Raw genomic sequence first — 26,911 nt, forward strand, 5'->3', positions numbered from 1 at the left:
ACCAGCAAGCTTTTTTAGATTCAAGGATGTGAATGCAAAACAGTTACTTTTCATTAATTTCGTTCTACATGAAATTTTAAGGTTTTCATGCTTTTTGAAGGGGCACATTCTTCAAAATTAGGAACAAATATCATTATGAACAGTAATTAATATGCTTTTAAATATTGTTTATTTAACCATGCAAAGAGGTTCTTAAAAATTTTGAAGATGAACATATCCACTTAAATGTTGGACCACTGCCCAGTTTAACTAATGGACACAAAGTAATGGACTTGCTTTACCCTCATGTTAGCCCTGAGCACAAGTCCCAACTGAGAATCATTCTTTCATTTAATAATTGATTCATTATACAAATATGCGTTGATTCTGTTGGGTGGCAGCACTGTTATCCTGGGCTCTGGGACAAAGTCCTAGCTCTCACAGAGCTTACAGTTTAGAAGGGAAGACAAAGAGCTAGTTCAGTTCAGTTCAGTTCAGTCGCTCAGTCGTGTCCAACTTTTTGCAACTCCATGGACTGCAGCACGCCAGGCTTCCCTGTCCATCACCAACTCCTGAAGCTTGCTCAAACTCATGTCCCTCAAGTTGGTGATGCCAGCCAAACATCTCATCCTCTGTCATCCCCTTCTCCTCCTGGCTTCAGTCTTTCCCAGATTCAGGGTCTTTTCCAATAAGTCAGTTCTTCCCATCAGGTAGCCAAGGTATTGGAGTTTCAGCTTTAGCTTCAGTGCTTCCAATGAATATACAGGGTTGATTTCCTTTAGGATGGACTGGTTGGATCTCCTTGCAGTCCAAGGGACTCTCAAGAGTCTTCTCCAACACCACAGTTCAAAAGCATCAATTCTTCGGTGCTCAGCCTTCTTTATATTCCAACTCTTACATCCATACATATCTACTGGAAAAACCACAGCTTTGACTATATGGACCTTTGTCATCAAACTAATGTCTCTGCTTTATAATATGCTATCTAGGTTGGTCATAGCTTTTCTTCCAAAAAGGAAGCATCTTTTAATTTTGTGGCTGCAGTCATCATCTGCAGTGATTTTGGAGCCCAAGAAAATAAAGTCTGTCACTGTTTGCCATTGTTTCCCCATTTATCTACCATGAAGGGATGGGACCAGATGCCATGATCTTAGTTTTCTGAATGCTGAATTTTAAGCTAGCTTTTTCACTCTCCTCTTTCATGTTCATCAAGTCGCTCTTTAGTTCCTTTTCACTTTCTGTCATAAGGGTGGTGTCATCAGCATATTTCAGGTTACTGATATTTCTCCTGGCAATCTTGATTCCAGCTTGTGCTCATCCAGCCCAGAATTTCACATGATGTACTCTGTATATAAGTTAAATAAGCAGGGTGACAACATACAGCCTTGATGTACTCCTTTCCCAATTTGGAACCAGTCTATTGTTCCATGTCCCGTTCTAACTGTTGCTTCTTGACCTACAGATTTCTTGGGAGGCAGGTAAGGTGGTCTGGTATTCCAATCTCTTGAAGAATTTTCCAGTTTTTTCTGATACACACAGTCAAAGGCATTAGTGTAATCAATGAAGCAGAAGTAGATGTTTTTCTGGTATTCTCTTGCTTTATCTATGATCAAATGGATGCTGGCAATTTGATCTGTGGTTCCACTGCCTTTTCTAAATCCAGCTTGAACATCTGGAAATTCTCAGTTCGCGTACTGTTGAAGTCTCACTTGGAGAATTTTGAGCATTACTTTGCTAGTATGTGAGATCAGCCCAATTGTGTGGTAGTTTGAACATTCTTTGACAATGTCTTTCTTTGGGATTGGAATTAAAACCGACCTTTTCCAGTCCTGTGGCCACTGCTGAGTTTTCCAAATTTGCTGGCATATTGAGTGCACATTTTCACAGCATCGTCTTTCAGGATTTGAAATAGCTCGACTGGAATTCCATTACCTCCACTAGCTTTGTTCATAGTGATGCTTTCTAAGGCCCACTTGACTTCACATTCCAGGATGTCTGGCTCTAAGTGAGTGATCATCATCATGGTTATCTGGGTCATGAAGATCTTTTTTGTATATTTCTCTTGTGTATTATTGCCACCTCTTCTTAATATCTTTTGCTTCTGTTAGGTCCGTTCTGTTTCTGTCTTTTATTGTGCCCATCTTTGCATGAAATGTTCCCTTGCTATCTTTAATTTTCTTGAAGCCATCTCTAGTCTTTCCCATTCTGTTGTTTTCCTCTATTTCTCTGCATTGATCACTAAGGAAGGCTTTCTTATCTCTCCTTGCTATTCTTTGGAACTCTGCATTCAGATAAATACATCTTTCCTTTTCTCCTTTGCCCTTTGCTTGTCTTCTTTTCTCAGCTATTTGTAAGGCCTCCTCAGACAACCATTTTGACTTTTTGCATTTCTTCTTCTTGGGGATGGTTTTGATCACTGCCTCCTAAACAATGTTACGAACTTCCTTCTATAGTTCTTCAGGCACACTGTCTATCAGATCTAATCCCTTGAATCTACTCATCACTTCCACTGTATAATCGTAAGGGATTTGACTTAGGTCATACTGAATGGCCTAGTGATTTTCCCTACTTTCTTCAATTTAAGTCTGAATTTGCAATAAGGAGTTCATGATCTGAGCCACAGTCAGCTCCTGGTCTTATTTTTGCTGACTGTATAGAGCTTCTCCATCTTTGGCTGGAAAGAAAATAATTCGTCTGATTTTGGTATTTACCATTTAGTGATGTTGATGTGTAGAGTCTTCTCTTGTGTTGTTGGAAGAGGGTGTTTGCTATGACCAGTGCATTTTCTTGGCAAAACCCTGTTAGCCTTTGCTCTGCTTCATTCTGTACTCCAAGGCCAAGCTTGCCTGTTACTCCAGGTATCTCTTGACTTCCTACTTTTGCATTCCAGACCCCTATGATGAAAAGAACATCTTTTTGGGGGATTAGTTCTGGAAGGTCTTGCAGGTCTTCACAGAACCATTCAGCTTCAGCTTCTTGGGCACTGGTGGTTGGGGCATAGCCTTGGATTACTGTGATGTTGAATGTTTTGCTTTGGAAAGGAACAGAGATCATTCTGTCATTTTTGAGATTGCATCCAAGTACTGCATTTTGGACTCCATTGTTGACCATGATGGCTACTCCATTTCTTCTAAGGGATTCTTGCCCACAGTAGTAGATATAATGGTCATATGGATTAAACTTGCCCATTTCATAAATAGCTAAGCTAAGAAAATAAATATAGTCTGTGATAGCAGGGAGGAGACTTACTGCTCAAAGTGTGGTGTAGGGATCAGCAGCATTGGCATCACCTAGGAGCTTGCTGGAGATGGAGCACCTCAAGCCCCATCTCACACCTGCTCAACCAGAATCTGCGGTTTAAGTTCTTTATGTTTGTTCAGTATCTTGAAGGTGAAGAAGTGTTGATGTTGGACAGTCACTTGCAATCCTGGGTGTGTATGTTAGAACCACCTGAGGAGAATGTGGATTTAAGTGGTCTGGAGAGGGTTCCAGGTGGTACGGTGTTTCACAGTCCTCCCAGGAGATTCTTATGTGTGGTTAGCTAAGGACCACTGAAGTAGTTTGTATTCTGGGTGCAAGGGTGAGCCCCTGAGGACTGGGATTAGTGAGTCATGTGACCTGATTTACATAAAGAAGAAATTCTTAACGTCACAGTAACGGCTGAGCTGTTATCTTCGCCTCTGTGTCTGACATAATGACACCCACTCTGCAAGGTAGTGACCAGAACATGATGCGGCCACCATATTGAGCTCCAAGGTCAAACCTCATACACTTTGCGGGTTCACAGGCAGTAGATAACTCCATCTGAGGAGAGGCAACCACAAGGACATCCACATGCAAACCAAGATTAGAGCCAGAGGCAGACACTGTCTCTCGTTACATACCTGGGGACCTTTACTTCCCAGATTTCCTTTTTCTCCTTTCACACCAGCTTCTCCTCTTGGACCCTACATATAGAGAATTAACATTACTTTCTCCCAAAAAGAGAACATTAGAATATTCACTTGAATATTAAAAATGGAAATGCTAAGTCAGTAACATGGACAGCAATTGAAAAGAAAACTCCATTCATGCTTTTGGTTCTGTCGTGATCAGTCAAGTTCTCCTTCTCTCCAAGGCATAAGGGTCCAATCTAGTGCCTAAATGGCTTGGCATTTTCCATCAAAGTGAAGAAACACTGAACAGCTAAAATTTCCACTATTGCTTTATAATTATTCTAAAGGATCTTTGTACTAAAATTTATGTATCTGTTACTTTAAAAGTAATTTTTACTTATGTAAATCTGAAGCTGGAATAATTAAGTGGATTTTCTATTTAATAACTACACTAAAGATTGGTCATAAATAAGACATAGCACATTGTAAGATAAGATTTAGATAATTGTACATCTGGAGTATTATGCTTTCTATTAATTTTGGATTCCATATGTTATGCAGAGAAACCTTCATACTGTGTTTGGCTTTTGTATCTCGTTTTAAATTATGTCATAAAAAAGTAACAGCCTATAAAATGGATGAGGAGATGTAGTATTACTTGTTTAGCATGAAATAAAGCCAGCCAACCTATTGAAATGATTCCCTACAATCCCAGTGGCAAATATTCTCACTTGAAGGTAAGAAAAATGAACAATCCTCAGCTGCCAAGTAAGAGAAACAAAAGCAATCAAGCTAGAAAGCAATAAGAGGTCCAAGGAGTAGACTGTTTACTGCTCTGAAATGTGGATTAACTTTCTCCTCTGATGTTTCAGGATATTTTGCCCAACTTCCATGCAGCAAGCTGACAACATATAGAAGTTACTCCCCCCTCCCCCCCACTTTTTTTTTTTTTTAGCTACATAGATTACAACCTTGAAAAGCTGCAGGATCATTGCTGTCCTACATTTGCCAAAGATCAAATTTACTTCTCAAGATTTCAAAAGTAAAAATTCAGAGAGAAAAAAAATATTTTAACGTTCTTATTCTTGACCTTTGTTCAGCATTTCTGAGGACTTCCCTTCCCTTCTCATGATTGCTTTAGGCTACATTTTGCTCTTTCTGGCATGTTTCCTTACCCCTCATGTAAGCAGTGTTAAGAGCCAACCATTGCTTGTTCTTTGCAAAGGAAAAACTGCTTGAGGCAGCTCCCTAGAGAAGTGAGCTAGAAAAGATGACTATACATCACCCCCACTGAAGACCTCTTTGCTAGGGTAGAGCCAATTTTTCTCCATTACAGGCAGCCAGATACATAGCTAAATTGACCAAAATTCCCAGTTTTGAGGCCCAGCATTGTATTTGGCTCAAGGTCTCCCTAGGATTCACTAGTCAGCCTGGATCATTATACAGAGACTGCTGCCCAGAGTTCATTTCCTGTTCACCTCCTGACCGGGACCAGCTCTTTATAAATATTGTAAGTTCAGATATATCACCAACATGTACAAGCGCTGTACAAGTCAAGACTGTGTTGCTTCCTGATTTCATTACTCTGAATCACTTGAAACATCTGTACGTTTGCAAACGTTTGCAAGGAGGTTGTATTCTATTAAGGCTCAGATTCTTCTTTCTGTTCTCATAGCCTGATTAGTCTTGTTACATACCTGAGGGCCCTTAAGTCCCAGTGACCCTGCAAGTCCGTCTGGACCTGGGATGCCTGGTTTCCCCTATGGGGAGGGAGAATCAAACGGTTAACATTGTTTTCTAAGAAACTTTGTCTTCTTTATGTGCTAGTTTCTAAATATTTTTTTTATTCATAATGGCGATGCAGGATCTTTGAAAAATAAATGTAAATACAAGAAGGGAAACAAAACTCTTCTATAATCTCATCAAGGGGAGATAACCACAGCTTAATATGTTGGTGTATTTACTTTCATTCTTCATACACCTCATGTGTGTGTGCATACATGCACACACAAATATACAAACACTCCCTTCTTTGCCTGTAACACTGGTTATATACTGTACCAAACTTGGGTGTTGAACTAAAAAAACTCACAACTTACTTCATTCACATTTTCTTAAAAGATCTCCATGCATCTATCTTACATTATATTTATATTCAAATACTACATTATACTTATATTCAAATACTTAAATATCTAGGGATCAAAAGTTGAGCATTCCCTTCACATTGCCTTTGAACTGTGTCACAGATAAGAATTTCAAATAAGATTAAAATGTTTAATTTAGACAATTGGATAGCCTACATTTATGCCTCAGTCGTTACACAGATGAGATTAACTGTCCCTCACTGATGCCTTTTCCTATAAATAATAAAGAGGAAATTTCTCAACACTTTCTCCCTCCAAGCTCATCTCATTCACTTCATGCTATTTTTTTTTTTCGTTTTTGGATTTGCTATCCATTTTGTTGCTATCTAACTTTGAAAAGTATGTGTGTGTGTGTGTGTGTGTGTGTGTGTGTAGCATCTGTGGATAGTAAACTCTTAGTCTTTGTCTACCTGGAAATGTCTTATAATCACTCATAGTATAGCTAGGTATAAAATTGTAGGTTATTTTTCTTCTGCACTTGCAAAACATTACTTTGTTGTTTTGGCAAATATTATTGTTGAGCAGCGGAGAAGGCAATGGCACCCCACTCCAGCCAGTACTCTTGCCTGGAAAATCCCATGGACGGAGGGGCCTGGTAGGCTGCAGTCCATGGGATTGTGAAGAGTCGGACATGACTGAGTGACTTCACTTTCACTTTTCACTTTCATGCATTGGAGAAGGAAATGGCAACCCACTCCAGTGTTCTTGCCTGGAGAATCCCAGAGACAGGGGAGCCGGTGGGCTGCCGTCTATGGGGTCGCACAGAGTTGGACACGACTGAAGCGACTTAGCAGCAGCAGCAGCAGCAGCATTGTTGAGCAGAAGCCTGCTGCAATTCTAATTGGTTATTCCTTTCATGGGTAAAAATGCTTTTTCTCTCTGGTAGTGTTTGCGATGTTTCCTTAACATTCAGGAGTTTTACCATGATGTGATTGTGAATGGATTTAATATTTATCCTTATTGTATTTTCAATCCGAGGATGTGTGTTTCTTCAATTTTGTAAAATTTTAAATCATTCCAATTCTAATTCTAAATTCTAATTCTAAATCTAATTCTAATTCTCTTTTATAAATATTGTAAGTTCATGTATAATATGTCACCAACATGTACAAAGGAACATGATATGACAGCTGGCATGGTCAACTTTTGAATAAAACATTCAGATTACCCAATTTGTATTAAAGTTTTATTGTACTCTCTTGGTTAAAAAGGGGTTTATGTAAATTATGAATAAGGTTTAAGAGTTAACTGAACAAAAATTTGAAAGAAAGGGGTGTGTGTGTGTATGTGTGTGTGTGTGTGTGTGTGTGTGTGTGTGTGTAGCGTCTGTAGACAGTAAACTGTTGGTCTTTGTCTATCTGGAAATGTCTTATAATCACTCATAGTACAGCTAGGTATAAAATTGTAGGTTATTTTTCTGAAAACAACTTGAATTACTAGAGTTTGCATTTGAAATCCAAACAAAGTTAAACTTAATACTAATTGGGCCAAGTATTATTTCTTATCTTTAATATTTATAGTTTTTTTTTAATCAAAGTGCCCATATTTAATTGTCTCTAAAGATCTGAGTTCTTTAAGTTATAGCCTAAAAGTTTTCCCAAATTTGATTCCACAACCAATATTAACCAAAAGCAAAATAAATCTAGACTTTCTAAAGGCTTTATTCAGGCTCCTTGACTGGACACACATTGTTTATCATTGGCAGTTTAGAAAATTTTAAAAATAAAAAATAAAAGAAAGATCTTTGTACCTGTGGGCCTGTATGTCCCCTCTGGCCATGAGCTGCCTACAATAGGGAAAAAAGTAGATATCATTAACCCTGAAAAATTCTTTCTAAAGTTTAACTTAAATTAATAACAGACCCCTTGGGGCATCGACATTAAAACAAAAAGTTACCACATACTGCTTTAAATTACTGACTGCACCGTGAAAGCAAAATATTGCCAACTCTGAATTTCTATCCTAGGGCAACAGATGAATAAAACCATAGACAATGTAAATCTATACATACTTGTTGGAACAGATTGTCATCAGTAATTCATCCTCTACTAAATTACTACTAGAACTTAGCATAAGCACCAAAATTGGCTGATTCGAATTGTATTTCTTTTCATTTTTCCAAAGTGTTACAAAGTAAGCCAGAAATTAAGTATAGAAATGGCCAAAAGGCAGGAACCCAGAGGAAACACTAGGAGGATTCATCAACATTATTATAGATGGACTTCAGAAGCTATTGATAGCAAAACTAATTTTATCCCTCTTCCCCTTCAAGAAGTCAGATATGCTTACCTGTCAAAAATGAAAAATCAACTTAAGCACTCAAGATTACTCAGTTTAGTATGTTAACAAAATACTTGATCGAAAAATAAATGGCTAGACTAAATGGATTTTTCCTGCTACTCTCATGTATAAAGTGAAAATCTCAGTATTTCTAGATCAATATTTCATAAATATGGGAATCAAGAGACAAAGACATTTTATTGTCTAACTCAGATTAGAGCATGACTGATATCCAGGATTTGTAAAATTCAATACATATCAGACATTTTTGTGATGGAAATTTATTTGAGATAGTCAAGTCAAATTTCTATGTGAGGCTGGTCTTGAAAATTTTAAATTCTTCTAATTATATTTCAGTGAAAATCTCTTGTTATTTAGGAAAGAGACTATGTGTCTGGGATATGATTAGAGGCCTATTTCTTTAACACCAAATGATGAATGTCAAAACGTCCATATCAAAGGGATGAAGAGCAGTTTTCTCTACTCTTTCACATAAGGATTTATCTTTTCTGGTTCAATTCACAGCAGTTTCATTCAGAAAAATATCTATCCAACAGCTACTATCCACAAAGTATGTAGCATGGGAACCATAGGATCATAAAGGTGACATACAGTTCTTGACCTCAGAAGGTCCTCACCACTTGGGTTAGTGGGGAGGAGATAAATACTGTAAATATTTACAAGACAGAATATATCAGATGCCGTAAGAAAGGGGAAGACAGAAATATGGGTTTCTCCCAATTGAAAAATGACTTAATAGACATTTCTCCAAAGAAGAAAAATAGATGGCCAACAGGCACATGAAAAGATGCTCAACATCGCTAATTACTACATAAATGCAAATCAAAATTACAATGAAGCACACTTCACACTGTTGGATCATAGAAAAAGCAAGGGAGTTCCAGAAAAACATCTACTTTTGCTTCACTGACTGCTCTAAAGCTTTTGACTGTGTGGATTGCAACAAACAGTAGAAAATTCTTAAAGAGACGGACATACCAGAGCATTTTACCTGCTTCCTGAGGAATCTGTATGTAGGTCAAGAAGCAACACTTAGAACTGGACATGGAACAATGGACTGGTTCCAAATTGGGGAAGGAGTATGTCAAGGCTGTATACTGTCACCCTGCTTATTTAACTTACATGCAGAGTATATCATGTGAAATGCTGGGCTGGATAAAGCACAAGCTGGAATTAAGAATGCTGGGAGAAATATCAATAACCTGAGATACACAGATTACACCACCCTTATGACAGAAAGTGAAGAGGAACTAAAGAGTGTCTTGATGAAGGTGAAAAAGGAGAGTGGAAAAAGCTGGCTTAAAACTCAACATTCAAAAAGCTAAGATCATGGCATCCGGTCACATCACTTCATAGCAAATAGACGAGCAAACAATGGAAACAATGACAGACTTTATTTTGGGGCTCCAAAATCACTGCAGATGGTGACTGCAGCCATGAAATTAAAAGATGATTGCTCCTTGGAAGAAAAGTTATGACCACAAGACAGTGTATTAAAAAGCAGAGACATTACTTTGTTGACAAAGGTCCATATAGTCAAAGCTATGGTTTTTCTGGTAGTCATGTACGGATGTGAGAATTGGACCACAAAGAAGGCTGAATGCCAAAGAATTGGTGCTTCTGAACTATGGTGTTGAGAAGACTCTTCAGAGTCCCTTGGACTGCAAGGAGATCAAACCAGTCGACCTTGAAGGAAATCAATCCTGAATATTCAGGGCTGATGCTGAAGCTTTGGCCACCTGATGCAAAGAACTGACTCATTGGAAAAGACCCTGATGCTGGGAAGACTGAAGGCGGGAGGAGAAGGGGATGACAGAGGATGAGATGGTTGGATGGCATTACTGACTCAATGGACATGAGTTTGAGTAGTCTCTGGGAGATGGTGAAGGACAGGGAAGTCTGGTGTGCTGCAGTCCATGTGGCTCCAGAGTCAGACACGACTGAGTGGCTGAACAACAACCACTTCACACCAGGCAGAATGGCCATCAGAGAGACTGTGGAGAATAGGAAACCCTCTGACCCTGGTAGTGGGAATATAAATTGATGCAGCTACTATGCAGAACAATGCGGAGGTTCCTCAAGAAACTAAAAATCGAGTTGCCAGATGATCCAGCAATCCCATTCCTGGGCGTATATTTAGACAAAACTATAAGTTCAAAAGCACATGTACCCCAGTGTTCACTGTAGCACTATTGATAATAGCCAAGACATGGAAGTGACCTGAATGTCTATTGACAGATGAACAGAAGCAGACGTGGTCCATATATACAGTGGAATATTAGCCGTAAAAAAGAAGGAAATAATGCCATTTGCAGCACGATGGATGGACTAGAGATTATCATACTAAGTGAGGTAAGTCAGAAAAAGAAAGGCAAATTCCATATGATATCATTTATGTGTGGAATCTAAAAGTGGAGACAAATGAATATACCTATGGAAGAGAAACAGACTCATAGACATAGAGAACAGACTCGTGATTGCCAAGGGGGAGGGCATGTGGGAGAGCGATGGACTGGGAGTTTGGGATTAGCAGATGCAAACTACTGTATATAGAATGGGTAGAAAACAAGATCCTATTTTATAGCACAGGGGACTATATTCAATATCCTGTAATAAAACATATGGAAAGGAATACGAAAAGGAATATATATATATATATACATGTATACATATAACTGAATCACTTTGCTGTACAGTAGAAATTAATACAACAATCAACTGTATTTCCACAAAATAAAGTAAAACCTCTAAAAATAAAATAGTTGGCCAATATCTGTCATCATGTGTGGCTTGAAGTTGTGGTCATTTTTTGTTAATTCATCTTAAATTTCTTTTATTGTTTTTGGTGAGTTGCATAGAAGTGGAGTAGTATAAAAAAAATCCCTTGACTTTACCATCTTTAGGTGGAATTCTGTTTTTACTCCTAAATGACACTGCTGAATCTATAACTCAAGAAGGGGCCATATTTCTCAGGAGTTGTATAGTTTAGCTAATACATGGTGATATTGCCTTATCCTCCAGAGAGATTATAGCCTCTATAAAGTAAGAAAAGTTCATCTCCCACACCAGGATTTTTTGGATGATATTCTTTAAGTTCAAAATACTTTCCTGGGGTATGTAAACTGGCTACACCCTTTTAGAAAGTCAAATAAATAGCAAATGTACTTTTAAAAATCTTTAGATGCATTAGAAAGGGCTTTCCCACCAATTAAATTCTGCAGGTTTTAAACATAATCCCTGTTCTTATTTTTCTCTGTCTTACAAAGAATAAAAGTATGTTCCAACATATAAAAATATTTTCCTGTTGGAGTATAATAGCTGGTTTTATGAGCTTCTGCTCAGAAAATACAATGCATAATAATGCAATATGTTAAAACAGTTTTTATTTGTCCTCAAATTTAAAATGTTAAAATTGTATTAGTTTCAGATGTACAACATAATGATTCCATATATGTATATACTGCAAGAAGACCATCATTCAGCTAATAAATCTAGTTAACATCTATCCTTACATGTAGTGGGCAGGGAGGGATGAAGGAAGTCGGAAAAGGCTGGATAACTAAATAAAGAATGGAAAGAAAGCATTGCACCATAAGAAGAGACCTTGGGTTCTAGTTCAGAACCCAATGCAGGCATTTAAGTATATTTTATTGAAGTTATATTTTCTTAACGGATAAAGATTTTATTTTATAATGTCAATTCTTTTCCAAGAAGTCAAGCACAGAAACTCCTATACTTATTGAAAAAAATAACGAGAAAGATCCCAAAAGGTTTCATAAGCGAGTGACCTAATATTGCCCTCAGATATGTTTTTATAGGCATGTATTAGAAGATCCCCTGGAGAAGGAAATGGCAACCCTCTCCAGTATTCTTGCCTGGAGAATCCCATGGAGGGAGGAGCCTGTTAGGCTACAGTCCATGGGGTCGCAAAGAGTTGGACACGACTGAGCGACATCACTTTCACTTTCACTTATTATATATAATCTCTTTAGCAGTACAGAGTGTCCTCAAAAAACTTAAATATAGAAATACCATATCTTCCAGAAATTCCACTTCTGGGTATTTATCCAAAGGAAACAAAAGCACGAACTCAGAAAGATATACCCACCACGTGTGTGTGTGTACATATGTGTGTGTATGCACACAGTGGAATACTATTCAGTCATGAAAAGAAGGAAATCTGGCCGCTTGTGACAACGTGGATGGACCTTGAAGGCACTTGTGTTACTCGCTCAGTCGTGACTGGCTCTTTGCGACCCCATGGACTGTAGCCCACCAGGCTCCTGTCTCCATGGGATTCTCCAGGCAAGAATACTGGAGTGGGTCGCCATTCCCTTCTCCAGGGGATCTTCCTGACCCAGGGATCGAACCCAGGTCTCCTGCATTGCAGGAGGATTCTTTACTGTCTGAGCTACAGGGGAGTCCTGAAGGCATTACACTGAGTGAAATAAGTCAGAAAAAGACCAATACCCTATGATCTCACTTATATGTGGAATCTTAACAAAACAAATAAACCAACCAGCTAAACTCATAGATACAGAGAACAGAGCTGAGGAGTGGGGGGTAGTGTGACATGGGTAGAGGGAATCAAAAGGCATAAACTTCCAGTTAGAAAATAAATAAGTCATGGGATTTAATGTATAGCATGATAGCTCAGTTGGTAAAGAATCTGTCTGCAATGCAGGAGACCCCAGTTCTATTCCTGGGTTGGGAAGATCCCCTGGAGAAGAGATAGGCTACCCACTCCAGTATTCTTGGGCTTCCCTGGTGCCTCAGCTGGTAAAGAATCTGCCTGCAATGTCAGAGACCTGGGTTCAACCTCTGGTTGGGAAGGTGCCCTGGGGAAGGGAAAGGCTACCCACTCCAGTATTCTGGCCTGGAAAATTCCATGGGCTAGTCCATGGGGTCGCAAACAGTTGGACATGACTGAACGACTTTCACTTCACTTCACTTCACATGGTAACTATCGTCAATAATAGTATGTTGCTGTGTAGTTTCTGCATTGTGTCCGATTCTTTTGCGACCCCATGGACTATAGCCCACCAGGCTCCTCTCTCTATGGGATTTCCCAGGCAAGAATACTAGAGTGGATTGCCATTTCCTTCTCCAGGGGATCTTCTTGACCCGGAAATTGAACCTGCGTCTCCTGCATTGGCAGACAGATTCTTTATTGCTGAGCCACTAGGGAAGCCCAGTAAAACTATATTGTATATTTAAAAGTTGCTAAGAGAGTAGAAGGGCTTTCCTGGTGGCTCAGTGGTAAAGAATCTGCCTGTCAGTGCAGGAGACATGGGTTTAATCCCTGGGTTAGGAAGATCCCCTGGAGAGGGAAATGGTAACCCTTCTTCAGTATTCTTTTTTTTTTTTTTTTTCTTCAGTATTTTTGCCTGGGAAATCCCATGGACAGAGGAGTCTGGTGGGCTACAGTCCATGGAATCATAAAAGAACTGGACACAACATAGCAACTACACAACAACAGAGCAGATCTTAAAAAGTTTTCATCACAAGAAAAAAAGAATCATAACTATGTGTGGTGATGGATGTTAACTAGACTTACTAGCTGAATGGTGATCATCTTGTAATATATACATACATGGAATCATTATGTTGTACATCTGAAACTAATATTATCTATCAATTACATCTCAGTAAAATATATATTTATAACATTTAAAAATTTAGCACAAATAAACACTAGTTTAATATATTGCATTCATTATGCATTCTGTTTTCTGAGGAGAAATTCACAGAACCATATATTGTAGTTCATCCAAGAAAATATTTTTATATCTTGGAGCACATTCCTCTTCGAGTCAGAGAAAATGGAAAGGAGACCAGAGCACTCGCATCAGGACTGACTTTTCTAAGCAGTCATAAAACTTGGCAGAGGAATGGAGCCTTGGACTTCAAACCTCCGTGGGCCTAGTGAGCAGGCCAGACTTTGACTACTCTTCCCCTAGTTGGCTACTCTTGTGTTCTCCTTGGGCAGCGCTTTCCTCCGATGTGGTCATTTCCCCTGCAGCCAGCGCCGTCTGGCCTTGGCTTCAGGCCCTTCCTGCCTCCTTTGCCAGCTCTGCCCTGAGTCAGTTTCCTCAGGGTAGTAAGTCCCGGGGAACCGCCCCACATCAGCCATTTCATCACCCCACTTCAGCTCCTCCAGAGCGGGCCACTTGGCCTCTGTGGGTCCTTACTGTCGTCCTTCTGGAGCCGGGAGTTCCAGGGGGCCCTGGCTGGCCTCTTCTTCCCTGTCAAAGGAACAGACACAGGTGTGACAATAACGACACGGCACTGACGAGGGCGCTCCTCAACACCGGCCTGTCGTGTTCCCGGGAGGGTGGATAGGGACACGCAGGTTAGACTTATCCTCCCTGAGGGATGAGGCCCTAACCCACCGGTCACAAACCACACCTCTCTGTGTGCATGATGTGGCCTCATCTGCTCATCACCACCATCTAACTTGTGTTTGGGCTGTTAGTTAAGAGTATTTCAATCAAACTGTTCCCGCTGCGTTGCCATAGAATCATCCGTGTGATGGGATGGCTGCAACTTGTGTGAATTTCTCTCCTGGAACTTCCTGTTCTGTCTGGCTAGCCTGTGTAACAGCCTAATTAGCACCCTAATCTGAATAAAATCTCCCAATACACATCCTCTCAAGGTAGGAAACGGGGACATAGAGTCTATAACAAGGCATACACTGGCCACTTAATAAAAAATGACAGGTAACATTCTCTGGGAGTTTATGATGTGGAAGGCTCTGTCATTGAATTCCCACATCCCTTTCCAAAGTAGGCTACTTGTCCAGTGTTGAAGATGAGAAAGCAGAGGCTTGTAGAAAGTAGCTGAGGCCACAGACCGGCTAAGGAACAGAGCCTGAAATGGAGGCTAGGCCTTTTCCCAAAGGGCTTTCTCACAGGTGGAGTCACCAAAGAACTTCCCCACCATGAATCCAGTGACACACAGTTTCCCAGAAAATTGTTTTCCTAAAGTCCTGAAAAACAAGCTTACATGATCAGATTTAGACGCATGCTATCCCATAAGACTAATCTCAAGAGACTTGCCTTGAGAGTGCAGCCTGTAGATATCTATCAGATCTTATTCTCTCTCTGCTTCTTTTTTTTTTTTTTTTTAAATCAGGTACCAAGTATAATATGATATCTTTTTAGGACATGTGTCCTCTGGATTCTGGGAAGGCCAGGAGTTCTTTTGCCAGTGCTTTCTTTCAGCTAGCCCTACATTTTAAATCAGAGGTTAGATCTTTGCATCAGATTCAGAAGAGAGAATGTGTCTTAAGTTCCAGTGTAGCAAATAAGAAGGAATAAAAGAATCTTTCTGCTTCTGAAAAATAGATTCTCTGTATCAGGTATATTCACTCTGATTCCAAGTTTTTTATAAGCATTTCATATTCTATCACTAAAACCCTGAGCCCACCATTGTCACATATTTACAAAGTTACTTCCAAAAGCCCACAGTTACCTGTCTTCCAAGTTCTCCTTTCAAGCCCTTGGGTCCCTCTATGCTATTGTCAAATCCAGGAACTCCCTAAAAAATAGAAAATAATAGGCTTTGAACATTTCTCCTTAAAAATGTAATATGGTTGTAACATACCTGGTCACCCCCAAAAAAGTGACAAGAGAAGGTTAACCCATTTGAAAGCAGAAGTAGGCTAAATTATAAACGGCTTATAAATGTCTTCCTTTCCTCCCAAGCTCTGCATTAGCAGGAGAGCATGGAGACCTACGGCAAGTACGTGGGGCCCAAGTGAGAGCTCATAATGGGACACACAGCCGAGGAGGCAGGGAGACATGAGTTGTGTTTAGGGCAACTCCCATCCTGGGTTTGGAGGTGTTTCCTTCTTGCTACTGCCCTCTTTCTCTTAGCTTCTGGTCTTCATTCTTGTGACCTTGGCAAGTTTATATTTGAGGGTTGGTAGATTTTACCCCCCACTCCCTTCCCTTGGGGAAGGCAAAGTTTTTTTTTCATCTGTTTGTTTTTATTGAAGTTTAGTTGATTTCCAAGAGTGTGTTAGTTTCAGGTGTACAGCAGAGTGATTCAGTTATATATATATATATTCTTTTTCAGATTTTTTTCTCTTATAGATTATTACAAGATACTGAGTAGAGTTCTCTGTGCTGCACAGCAGGTCCTTGTTGTTTATCTACATTATACATAGCAGTGTGTATATCTGAGTGCTGAAGAATTGATGCTTTCAAACTCTACTGCTGGAGAAGACTTTGGAGAGACCATTGGACAGCAAGGAGATCAAACCAGTCAATCCTAAAGGAAATCAATTCTGAATATTCATTGGAAGGACTGATGCTGAAGCTCCAATACTTTGGCCACCTGAGGCAAAGGGTTGACTCATTGGAAAAGACCCTGATGCTGGGAAAGATTGAAGGCAGGAGGAAAAGAGGGCAATAGAGGATGAGATGGTTGGATGGCATCACCGACTCAGTGGATGAGTTTAAGCAACCTCTGGGAGAAGGCAATGGCAACCCACTCCAGTACTCTTGCCTGGAAAATCCCATGGACGGAGGGGCCTGGTAGGCTGCAGTCCATGGGGTCACTAGGAGTCGGACACGACTGAATGACTTCACTTTCACTTTTCACTTTCATGCATTGGAGAAGGAAATGGCAACCCACTCCAGTGTTCTTGCCTGGAGAATCGCAGGGACAGAGAGCCTGGTGGGCTGCCGTCTATGGGGTCGCACAGAGTCGGATACGACTGAAGTGACTTAGCAGCAGCAGCAGGGAGATAGTGAAGGACAGGGAAGCCTAGTGTGTGGCTGTCCATGGGGTCACAAAGAGTCGGACATGACTTAGCAAGTGACCTGTACATACTGTGTGTATGTTAATCCCAAACTCCTAATTTATCCCCACTCTGCCTTCGCCTTTGGTAACCATACATTTGTTTTTGATGGCTGTAGGTCAATTGTAAATAAGTTCATTTGTATCATTTTTTTTTTAGATTACCCATATAAGTGATATCATATGATATTTATCTTTCTCTCTCCGGCTTACCTCACTTAGTATGATAAACTCTAGGTCCATCCATATTGCTTCAAATGGCATTTTTTTAATGACGGAGTAATATCTAAGGCAAAGGTTTGTAATGGGTTCTTCCCCAAGAATGTGAGGACTCCGAACAGCACTGAGGGCTTTATTTGCCACACACATTCTCTTTCTCCTCCTGGGTCCCTGGACACCTTCTAACACCATTGGCTTATATCCTACTTTTCTGGTTTTCAGAAAGTCTTGGAATCTTGAGTTTTTCTCAATATTTATACAGATGTTCTAGCAGGAGCACTGGGAACAGGCACACATTATGGGATGGTATCCTAGGCAGGCCAGACTGAAAGCTTTCTCCCTTGGGTAGTTCAGACCACAAACAGAGCAGCCATAATGCCCGGACGATCAACTGAACCCGCCAATTCATCAGTAAGTGAAGAGGGGAGGGCAACTATCCAGTCCTGCCGACAGCCACCTGCCTGGCTGCTTGGCTGATAGCAGACTAGATGACCTTCATCAACCAGTAAGTAATTTGAGATCACCAACAGGACCATAGCATCATTCCAGATACTTTGGAACCTTTTTAAACATGCAGTTTCTATACTCACAGGGCTTATAGGCTGACAGAGTGAAGAAAAAAAAATGGGCTTAGAATTTATTTTACAACTGTTAGCACTAAAACTTACATGAATAATTATTTCTCTTCCCCACATACCAAAGCCAAAGATTATTTCCTTACATCTTCTGTTTTATTCTTATTTAATATTTATCTGATGAATTACACTATTAAAGAGTTATATCTTCATTAGAACAGCAAGGAAGAAAAAGGAAGGTAAAGTCTCAAATTTTCTTCCACTGGGTATATACACTGCTTACTATAGTCCAACTCTGCACTATTTGATTGAAGAGATGACATAAAAAACCATATGCCAGCACATTCTACAGAACAGAACGTCCTACTTTCCATGCAGACCAGCTGTGTGGTCAGTCTGAGTATGATCTGGCCCACTCTTTAAGTGTTTATGAAATTAGACAAAAGAGTATCATTTAATACAAATTTATGATTGAACTCTGGGAGTTGGTGATGGACAGGGAGGCCTGGCGTGCTGCAATTCATGGGGTCGCAAAGAGTTGGACACGACTGAGCGACTGAACTGAACTGAACTGATGATTAAACATGGGCTTCTAATAATGATATGTTTTAGAATGATGAGCTTTACTAAAGTGTGCTCAGACAAATGACCTACCTCAGCCTTCCCTCAAATTACAAGAAATTTAATCCTACCAATATATTTAGATCAGTCCATCAAGACAATATAAATAAAAACAAAAATAAACAAATGGGACCTAATCAAACATATAAGCTTTTGCACAGCAAAGGAAACCACTGACAAAATGAAAAACATACAGACGGGGAGAAAACATTTGCAAGGGATGTGACCAGTGAGGGCTTAATTTCCAAAATCTGTAAACAGCTCATACAACTCAATAATAAAGAAACAAACGACCCAATCAAAAAATGGGCAGAAGATCTAAACAGACATTTCTCCAAAGAATAAATACAGATGGTCAACAGGTGCATGAAAAGACGCTCAACATCGCTAATAGAAAAATGTAAATCAAAACTATAATGAGTCACTACTACCTTACACAGGTCAAAACAGCCATCATTAAAAAGTCCACAAGTAACAAATACCGATGAGGCTGTGGAGAATTGGGGACTCTCCAACACTGTTGGTAGGAGTGCAAATTGGTGCAGTCATTATGGAGAACTGTGCGGAGGTTCCTCAAAAAACTAAACAGTTGCCGTATGATTTAACAATCACATTCCTGGGTATATATCAGGAGAAAACTATAAAAACAGTTACTCAGCCATTAAAAAGAATACATTTGAATCAGTTCTAATGAGGTGGACAAAACTGGAGCCTATTATACAGAGTGAAGTAAGCCAGAAAGAAAAACACCAATACAGTATACTAACACATATATATGGAATTTAGAAAGATGGTAACGAAAACCCTGTATACGAGACAGCAAAAGAGACACTGATGTATAGAACAGTCTTTTGGACTCTGTGAGAGAGGGAGAGGGTGGGATGATTTGGGAGAATGGCATTGAAACATGTATAATATCATATATGAAACGAGTCACCAGTCCAGGTTCGATGCAGGATACTGGATGCTTGGGGCTGGTGCACTGGGATGACCCAGAGGGATGGTATGGTAGGGAGGAGGGAGGATGGTTCAGGATGGGGAACACATGTATACCTGTGGTGGATTCATTTTGATGTATGGCAAAACCAATACAATATTGTAAAGTTAAAAAAAAAGCTAAAAAAATAATAATAAATAAAAACAGTTCAAATCAGATCAGATCAGTCGCTCAGTCGTGTCCGACTCTTTGCGACCCCACAAATTGCAGCACGCCAGGCCTCCCTGTCCATCACCAACTCCCGGAGTTCACTCAGACTCACGTCCATTGAGTCAGTAATGCCATCCAGCCATCTCATCCTCTGTCATCCCCTTCTCCTCCTGCCCCCAATCCCTCCCAGAATCAGAGTGTTTTCCAATGAGTCAACTCTTTGCATTAGGTGGCCAAAGTACTGGAGTTTCAGCTTTAGCATCATTCCTTCCAAAGAAATCCCAGGGCTGATCTCCTTCAGAATGGACTGGTTGGATCTCCTTGTAGTCCAAGGGACTCTCAAGAGTCTTCTCCAACACCACAGTTCAAAACCATCAAATCTTCGGCACTCAGCCTTCTTCACAGTCCAACTTTCACATCCATACATGACCACAGGAAAAACCATAGCCTTGACTAGACGAACCTTTGTTGGCAAAGTAATGTCTCTGCTTTTGAACATGCTATCTAGGTTGGTCATAACTTTCCTTCCAAGGAGTAAGCGTCTTTTAATTTCATGGCTGCAGTCACCATCTGTAGTGATTTTGGAGCCCCCCAAAATAAAGTCTGACACTATTTCCACTGTTTCCCCATCTATTTCCCATGAAGTGGTGGGACCGGATGCCATGATCTTCGTTTTCTGAATGTTGAGCTTTAAGCCAACTTTTTCACTCTCCTCTTTCACTTTCATCAAGAGGCTTTTGAGTTCCTCTTCACTTTCTGCCATAAGGGTGGTGTCATCTGCATATCTGAGGCTATTGATATCTGTAGCAGTATTTATAATAGCTAAGACATAGAAGCAACCTAAATGTCTATCAAGAGATGAAGGGATAGAGAAGATATAATATATATACACAATGGAATACTACTCAGCCATAAAAAGAAAGAAATAAATGCCATTTGCAGCAACATGATGGACCTAGTGATTATCATACTAAGTGAGATAAATCAGACAGAGAAAGATAAACATCACATGATATCACTTATATGTGGAATCTAAAATATGACACCAATGAACTTACCTTGAAACAGAAACAGATGCAGAGACGTAGAGGAAACACTTGTGCTTGCCCAGGGTAGGAGTGGGGGAGGGAGGGATTAGACGTTTGAGACTACCAAATGCAAACTGTTGTGTACAGCATGCGTAAGCAACGAGTACAGGGAACTATATCGAATAAGTGAAGTGAAGTTGCTCAGTTGTGTCTGACTCTTTGCGACCCCATGGTCTGTAGCCTACCAGGCTCCTCTGCCCATGGGATTTTCCAGGCAAGAGTACTGGAGTGGGTTGCCATTTCCTTTTCCAGAGGATCTTCCCGATCCAGGGATTGAACCCGGTTCTCCTGAATTGTAGGCACCAGGGAAATCCTGGACTATATTCAGTGGCTTATCACAGGGCTATATTCAGTGTCCTGTGATAAACCATAATGGAAAAGAGTATATATATACATATATATGTATGTGTATATATATATAATCATTTTTCTATATAGCAGAAATTAGCACAGCATTGTAAATCAACAATTTACAATTTAAATTTACAATTTCAAACAAACTAGCTTTTATGATCAAAAACTCTCTCTGAAAAAAGCATATATTTTCAGCAATTTGTGCCATTTGCATGTAGATTATGCTTGTGTCCTATTTATTCTATCAATCTTGCTCTCTCCATATTTCTCCATATAGTAACCCACCAAAAAATACTCGGAAAAAGTAGAGAGAGCTTTCATCGATTTGAGATGTACATTCCCAAGTGGCTGGGAAGAGTTATTATTTATTGAAAAACCATCTGAAGTCAGGATAGTTACAATACAGCACAGGGAAGCTCCCATGGGTTGAATTTTCAGCCATCTCGAAGTCATAGAATATTTCTCTTTAAATAAAAGTATTTTTATATTATTCAGATTCTTTTAAAGGTATTACACAATCATGCAGACAATTAGGGGGGATTCTGATTAAATTTGGAGAAGGCAATGGCACCCCACTCCAGTACTCTTGCCTGGAAAATCCCATGGACGGAGGAGCCTGGTGGGCTGCAGTCCATGGGGTCACGAAGAGTCGGACATGACTGAGCGACTTCACTTTCACTTTTCACTTTCATGAACTGGAGAAGGAAATGGCAACCCACTCCAGTGTTCTTGCCTGGAGAATCCCAGGGATGGGGTCACATAGAGTCGGACACGACTGAAGCAACTTAGAAGCAGCAGCAGCAGCTGATTAAATTGAATCACAATTTTATAGCAACACCCCAAGTGAATTTTGGGCCATCATACACCAATGACTGAAATGTCCTTGCGTTTGAACTACTATTTCTTCATTACCCTTATTTGTGGATATATTTTTGTTTCTAATTAGAGACTTTGAAGTTGTTTGAAACTCTTGCATTATCAGAGTATTATCATATGCCAATGTTATCTTCAAGTACAAATTCCTCTGCTTTTTAAATAGAGTTATCTCCAATGCATACATAACATTGATACTTGTCAGTGTGTACAGTATAAAATTCTTTCTCTGAACAACCACGTGTGCTGGAGGAGGGGTTATTAAAGACAAGGTCCTGTGACATTCCCAGTTGCCCCACATCCTTATCAGCACTTAGTACTGTTAGTTTTATACAGTTTAGGGTCTCTGATGGTTGTGGTACACTGCTCTGGTGCATTGATAGTGGGAGTATAAATCAGTGCAAACTTTTTGGAAAACTGTTTGACTGTAAAGATTTAAGTGACTGTCATCCAGACAGTCTACTCCCAAAGTATAGACCCAGTAAAAATGTGTACGAAAGACACATACAAGAATGTATGTATCAGTAATATTTATAAAAGCATAATCTAGAACAACTGAAACATCTATCAGTAGCAGAATGGAGAAACAGATCAAGGAATATTCACACAATGAAATATTCATTCATTCAAAAAGCTAAGATCATGACATTTGGTCCCATCACTTCATGGCAAATAGATGGGGAAACAATGGAAACAGTGACAGACTTCATTTTCTTGAGCTCCAAAATCATGGCAGATGGTGACTGCAGCCATGATATTAAAAGATGCTTGCTCCTTGGAAGAAAAGCTATCACCCACCTAGACAGCATATTAAAAAGTAAAGATGTTACTTTGCCAACAAAGGTCTGTCTAGTCAAGGCTATGATTTTTCCAGTAGACATGTATGGATGTGACAGTTGGACTATAAAGAAAGCTGAGTGCCAAAGAATTGATGCTTTTGAACTGTGGTGTTGAAGACTCCTGAGACTCCCTTGGACTGCAAGGAGATCAAACCAGTCCATCCTAAAGGAAATCAGTCCTGAATATTCATTGGAAGGACTGATGCTGAAGCTGAAATTCCAATACTTTGGCCTCCTGATGCAAAGAACCGACTCATTAGAAAAGACCCTGATGCTGGGAAAGACTGAAGGCAGGAGGAGAAGGGGATGACAGAGGATGAGATGGTTGGATGGCATCACCGACTCGATGGACATGAGTTTGAGCAAGCTCCGGGAGTTGGTGATGGACAGGGAAGTGTGGTGTACTGCAGTCCCTGGGGCAAAGAGTCGGACATGACTGAGTGACTGAACTGAAGCTAACTCAACTGAGTAAGATTGAATGGACTACTGATATTCACCACACTGATTCATCTCAGAAGTATATACTTGAGCAAAAGAAGCTGGGAATGAAAAGTACATCCTGTATAATACCAGTGAAAAGTTCAATAATGGGTAAAACTGATTCATGGTCCTGAGACAGTGTGATTACCTTAGGGAGGGCTGGTAGTGACTGAAGTACACATGAGGGGGTTTGGGCATTATTCTACTCTTGTCTGATGTTCTGTTTCTTTACCTGAGTAGTGAGGGCACAGGGTACTTATAGTCATCAAGCTGTGAATTCATAATTTGTGTACTTTTCTGATGCATGTTACAGCTTAACAGTAAATTCAAGAGATATAATGAATAGCATGGTGATTATAAGCTGTGATACTGTATTATACACTCCAAAGCTGCTAAAAGACTAGGTTTTAAATATTCTTACCACACAAAAAAAGTGATAATTATGTACCTGTTAAAGGACTTAGCTAACACTAAGGCGGTAATGCTAATATGTAAATATATCAAACTAATCTGGACGTGAGTTTGAGTGAACTCCGGGAGTTGGTGATGGACAGGGAGGCCTGGCGTGCTGCAATTCATGGGGTCACAAAGAGTCGGACATGACTGAGCGACTGAACTGAACTGAACCTGTTGTACATCTTAAACTTATGCAACGTTATATAGATATCACATTGTATATACAATTTTATCTCAACTTCTAAAGTTTTAATGAATGTTTAAAAAAACCTACAAAATCCTAATTCATTAAGGTTTTGAAGATTGACGTGTGGGTGATCAAAGTCCTAGAGTACTGATGTCCAATGGACTTGGCATATCCCCTAGGCTGGCACGCGTCCTGTTGGCTTTGGTGTAGGTTATGCTTGCTCAACTGGGTTGCATCCCCATTAAAGCAGGTATTTCTGGGCTAATGTACTTTTTGCCTAATGTACTTTTAGCTGACTTGGACTCAAGGAAATGAAGCTAATATTCTCAATGGAGAAAGACTCTTGGAGAAGAGAAAAAAGAGATGGCTCCATTTCTTTCATCCTGTCCGTATTTTGAGGAAGATAATGGAATGAAGTGGAATTCCTTCATAGCTCTGAAGCACAAGGAAGTTCTGAAAATGTTTTCTCAAAAATTACATATGCAAACAGTGGCAAGACTGTGTCACTGTCCATTCTCATCTTGTACATGAAGAGTATCAGGCACAAGGGACTTGCTTTTAAAACTCTAAACAGTTGTGCCCATGACGATTTCAATTCAGAACTGCCACGGTAATGCTTTAAAGTAGCGCTCCCTCTCCCCACCGGAAGCGCTGATGGGAAATGAGCCCTGACGTGACGTTAGTTTGCAGCCCCTCGGTCAAAGCACACTTACTGGGTCTCCACGCAAGCCCTTTGCTCCATGGTCCCCAGAAATTCCTCTCTCTCCCGGGATTCCCTAAAGTCAACACAAAGGAGAAGAAGGACAAGAATTTTAAGTGACATTAATAAAAACAAGGAGCTTATCTTCTCCCTGATTTAAATTATTAAATGTTTTCCTACTAAAGTTATTTTGTAGAGAAGAGGAACAACCAATAGATTCAGGCACCATGTGAATAATTTAACAGTGGCCACAATTATTCGCCACAGTGATAAATTCTGTGTTCCAGACAGATTCATTGTCTTGTCCATTATTTTGTAACTACTGTATGCACCAGGTTTTGGTTTTATCCTTCTTTTGATGAGGCAACTGAGATTCATTATCCATATTTGACTCCCTACCCCTGAGTTTGGTTGTGGCTCATTCTGGTCAACAGAAAGAATAAGATCTACTTGTAAGATCTACAGTGTCACCATGAGAGTGCCAAGCCTCGGCCCCAAGGGCCCTCGAGAGAGCCTGTGTGTTTCTACTTGTTCCCTTGAGCTTCAGCTGTGGCCATAAAAGGCCGGACAGCTCTCTGCTCCCAGAAGGATAAGAAGAGAGAAGTGAAACAAAGCCCCCAGCCAACCTACAGACACATGAGCCAAGCTCAGCCACGTACCGCCTAGACCAGCGGAACTTCCCAGACACATCAGAAATTACTGCTTCTTGTTGTGTGCAGTTGAGGTCTTCCGGTTATCCTAAAACCCTTTCATGATCCTAGCTGACAGCTATTCCTGGTGTAGCTGCCTTACAAGTCACACCTTGAATTCCCAGTACAGTTTCTACATTATCCCTTTATTGAATGCCTACCTGGGCTCCTTCAATGCCTTTCTCTCCTTTTGCTCCAGGAAGACCACTATCACCCTAAAACACAGAGAACAATAAACTCATATTCTCATTTTCTTAACGAGAACTAGCTCAGAGGGTTTTCATGATACAAAGAGAAGGGTCGACCTGTTCTCCATTTAAGCCATCAATTCCACTTTCCCCAGCTTCTCCCTGAAAAGACAGATGTGATCAGAATACAGTGCACTGCATTTACGTGGAAAGAAGCCAGACACCAAATTAAAAGTCAAATTTTGTGTTCTATATACATGCTCTTTGCTAGGCTGGCCCTGGGTCATATTTAAGATTACTGAGTCATAGAAATTGTCAACCAAAACCAAACATGGTCTGCAATAAAAGGCATTAGTAAACAAAATGAAATAATTAGCAATAAAAAGGAAGGTCAACAAAACTTCATTTGTACAATCTACTGGTCAATCACCTCAAAAATAATTCTAGGTAACAGATGGGCAGATAAATGATGTTTGGTACCATACCTCCTGTCCATTTAGTCCCCTGTTTCCCTGGAAATAGAAAGGACAGCAGGGGTTAGTGTAGGAAAAGGAATTAACGTTGGGAAGCCTTCACAGTGCTTCTTGCAATCCTTACCTTAGGGCCCTTGGCACCATAGCATCCTTTAGTACCTTGTTCTCCCACAGGTCCACTGGCTCCTCTTTCTCCCTAAGGAAGAGCACATACTCAGACGAGCTTTTCGTATCGTCATCTGGAATCTGTCTTGGAAATCTGACAACCTTTGTGTTGGATTAAAAAAGTGCAACTGCTCATGGGTTTATAACCCAGAATTCATGCTTATGAAAACTGACAGTGGAAGTAAATCAGAGCTACTCTGATGACAATCCTCTGTGTTGGATCCCACCTGGATACTCTCCAGGGTGGGATAGTATCTAAGTAAAACAGACATACAACAACTGGCAGCTAAGATGCATTCTCAAGATTTCAGAAGACATTCTGGGAATAGACAGTGAAGAATTGATGAGACATCGGAGCATGATGCTCTAGGTATGACCTAAGCAAGGGGCAGATTTCTTGACCAAATTCCTTCCCTTTCTCTCTATCTTTAACCTAAACCCACTCCTGTGATCTGGTCTTATTAATCCCACCAGCCGGTGCAGTCTTGTGAGCTGAAACAAAGATGTCATCCTCAGCCACTGTCTCCCCAAGTGGTCACCAAGGCACATCCATTCAACCTCCTTAGCGTATCTATTCGCACTGCCCTAAATTTTGTCCTGCACCTGCTGCTGCAAGGCTTCTACCTGCAATCCCTACCTTGTCATCCTCCATGATGTTGCCTGAGCATGCTTTCTAAGCCCATGCCCTAGCCATTTTTAATCCTGTGCTTGAACATCATGGAAACAGTGGAAACGGTGACAGACTTTATT

The 26,911-nt window shown here is 40.2% G+C and overlaps 1 protein-coding gene across 1 annotated transcript in view; it reads right to left on the minus strand.

Moving 5' to 3' along the window:
• Positions 1–26,911, minus strand: part of COL6A6 (collagen type VI alpha 6 chain) — a 115,992-nt gene that overhangs the window by 54,257 nt on the left and 34,824 nt on the right. The window contains exons 13-22 of the mRNA XM_015474150.3: positions 26,121–26,192; positions 26,009–26,035; positions 25,641–25,685; positions 25,497–25,550; positions 24,660–24,722; positions 15,776–15,841; positions 14,494–14,547; positions 7,752–7,787; positions 5,552–5,614; positions 3,864–3,926 (exon numbers count right to left, since the gene is read on the minus strand). Coding sequence (XP_015329636.1) covers positions 3,864–3,926; positions 5,552–5,614; positions 7,752–7,787; positions 14,494–14,547; positions 15,776–15,841; positions 24,660–24,722; positions 25,497–25,550; positions 25,641–25,685; positions 26,009–26,035; positions 26,121–26,192 — 543 coding nt within the window. The remainder of the gene's footprint in view (positions 1–3,863; positions 3,927–5,551; positions 5,615–7,751; positions 7,788–14,493; positions 14,548–15,775; positions 15,842–24,659; positions 24,723–25,496; positions 25,551–25,640; positions 25,686–26,008; positions 26,036–26,120; positions 26,193–26,911) is intronic.

This window comes from Bos taurus, chromosome 1, assembly GCF_002263795.3.
Source record: "Bos taurus isolate L1 Dominette 01449 registration number 42190680 breed Hereford chromosome 1, ARS-UCD2.0, whole genome shotgun sequence".
Taxonomy (NCBI): Eukaryota; Metazoa; Chordata; class Mammalia; order Artiodactyla; family Bovidae; genus Bos; species Bos taurus.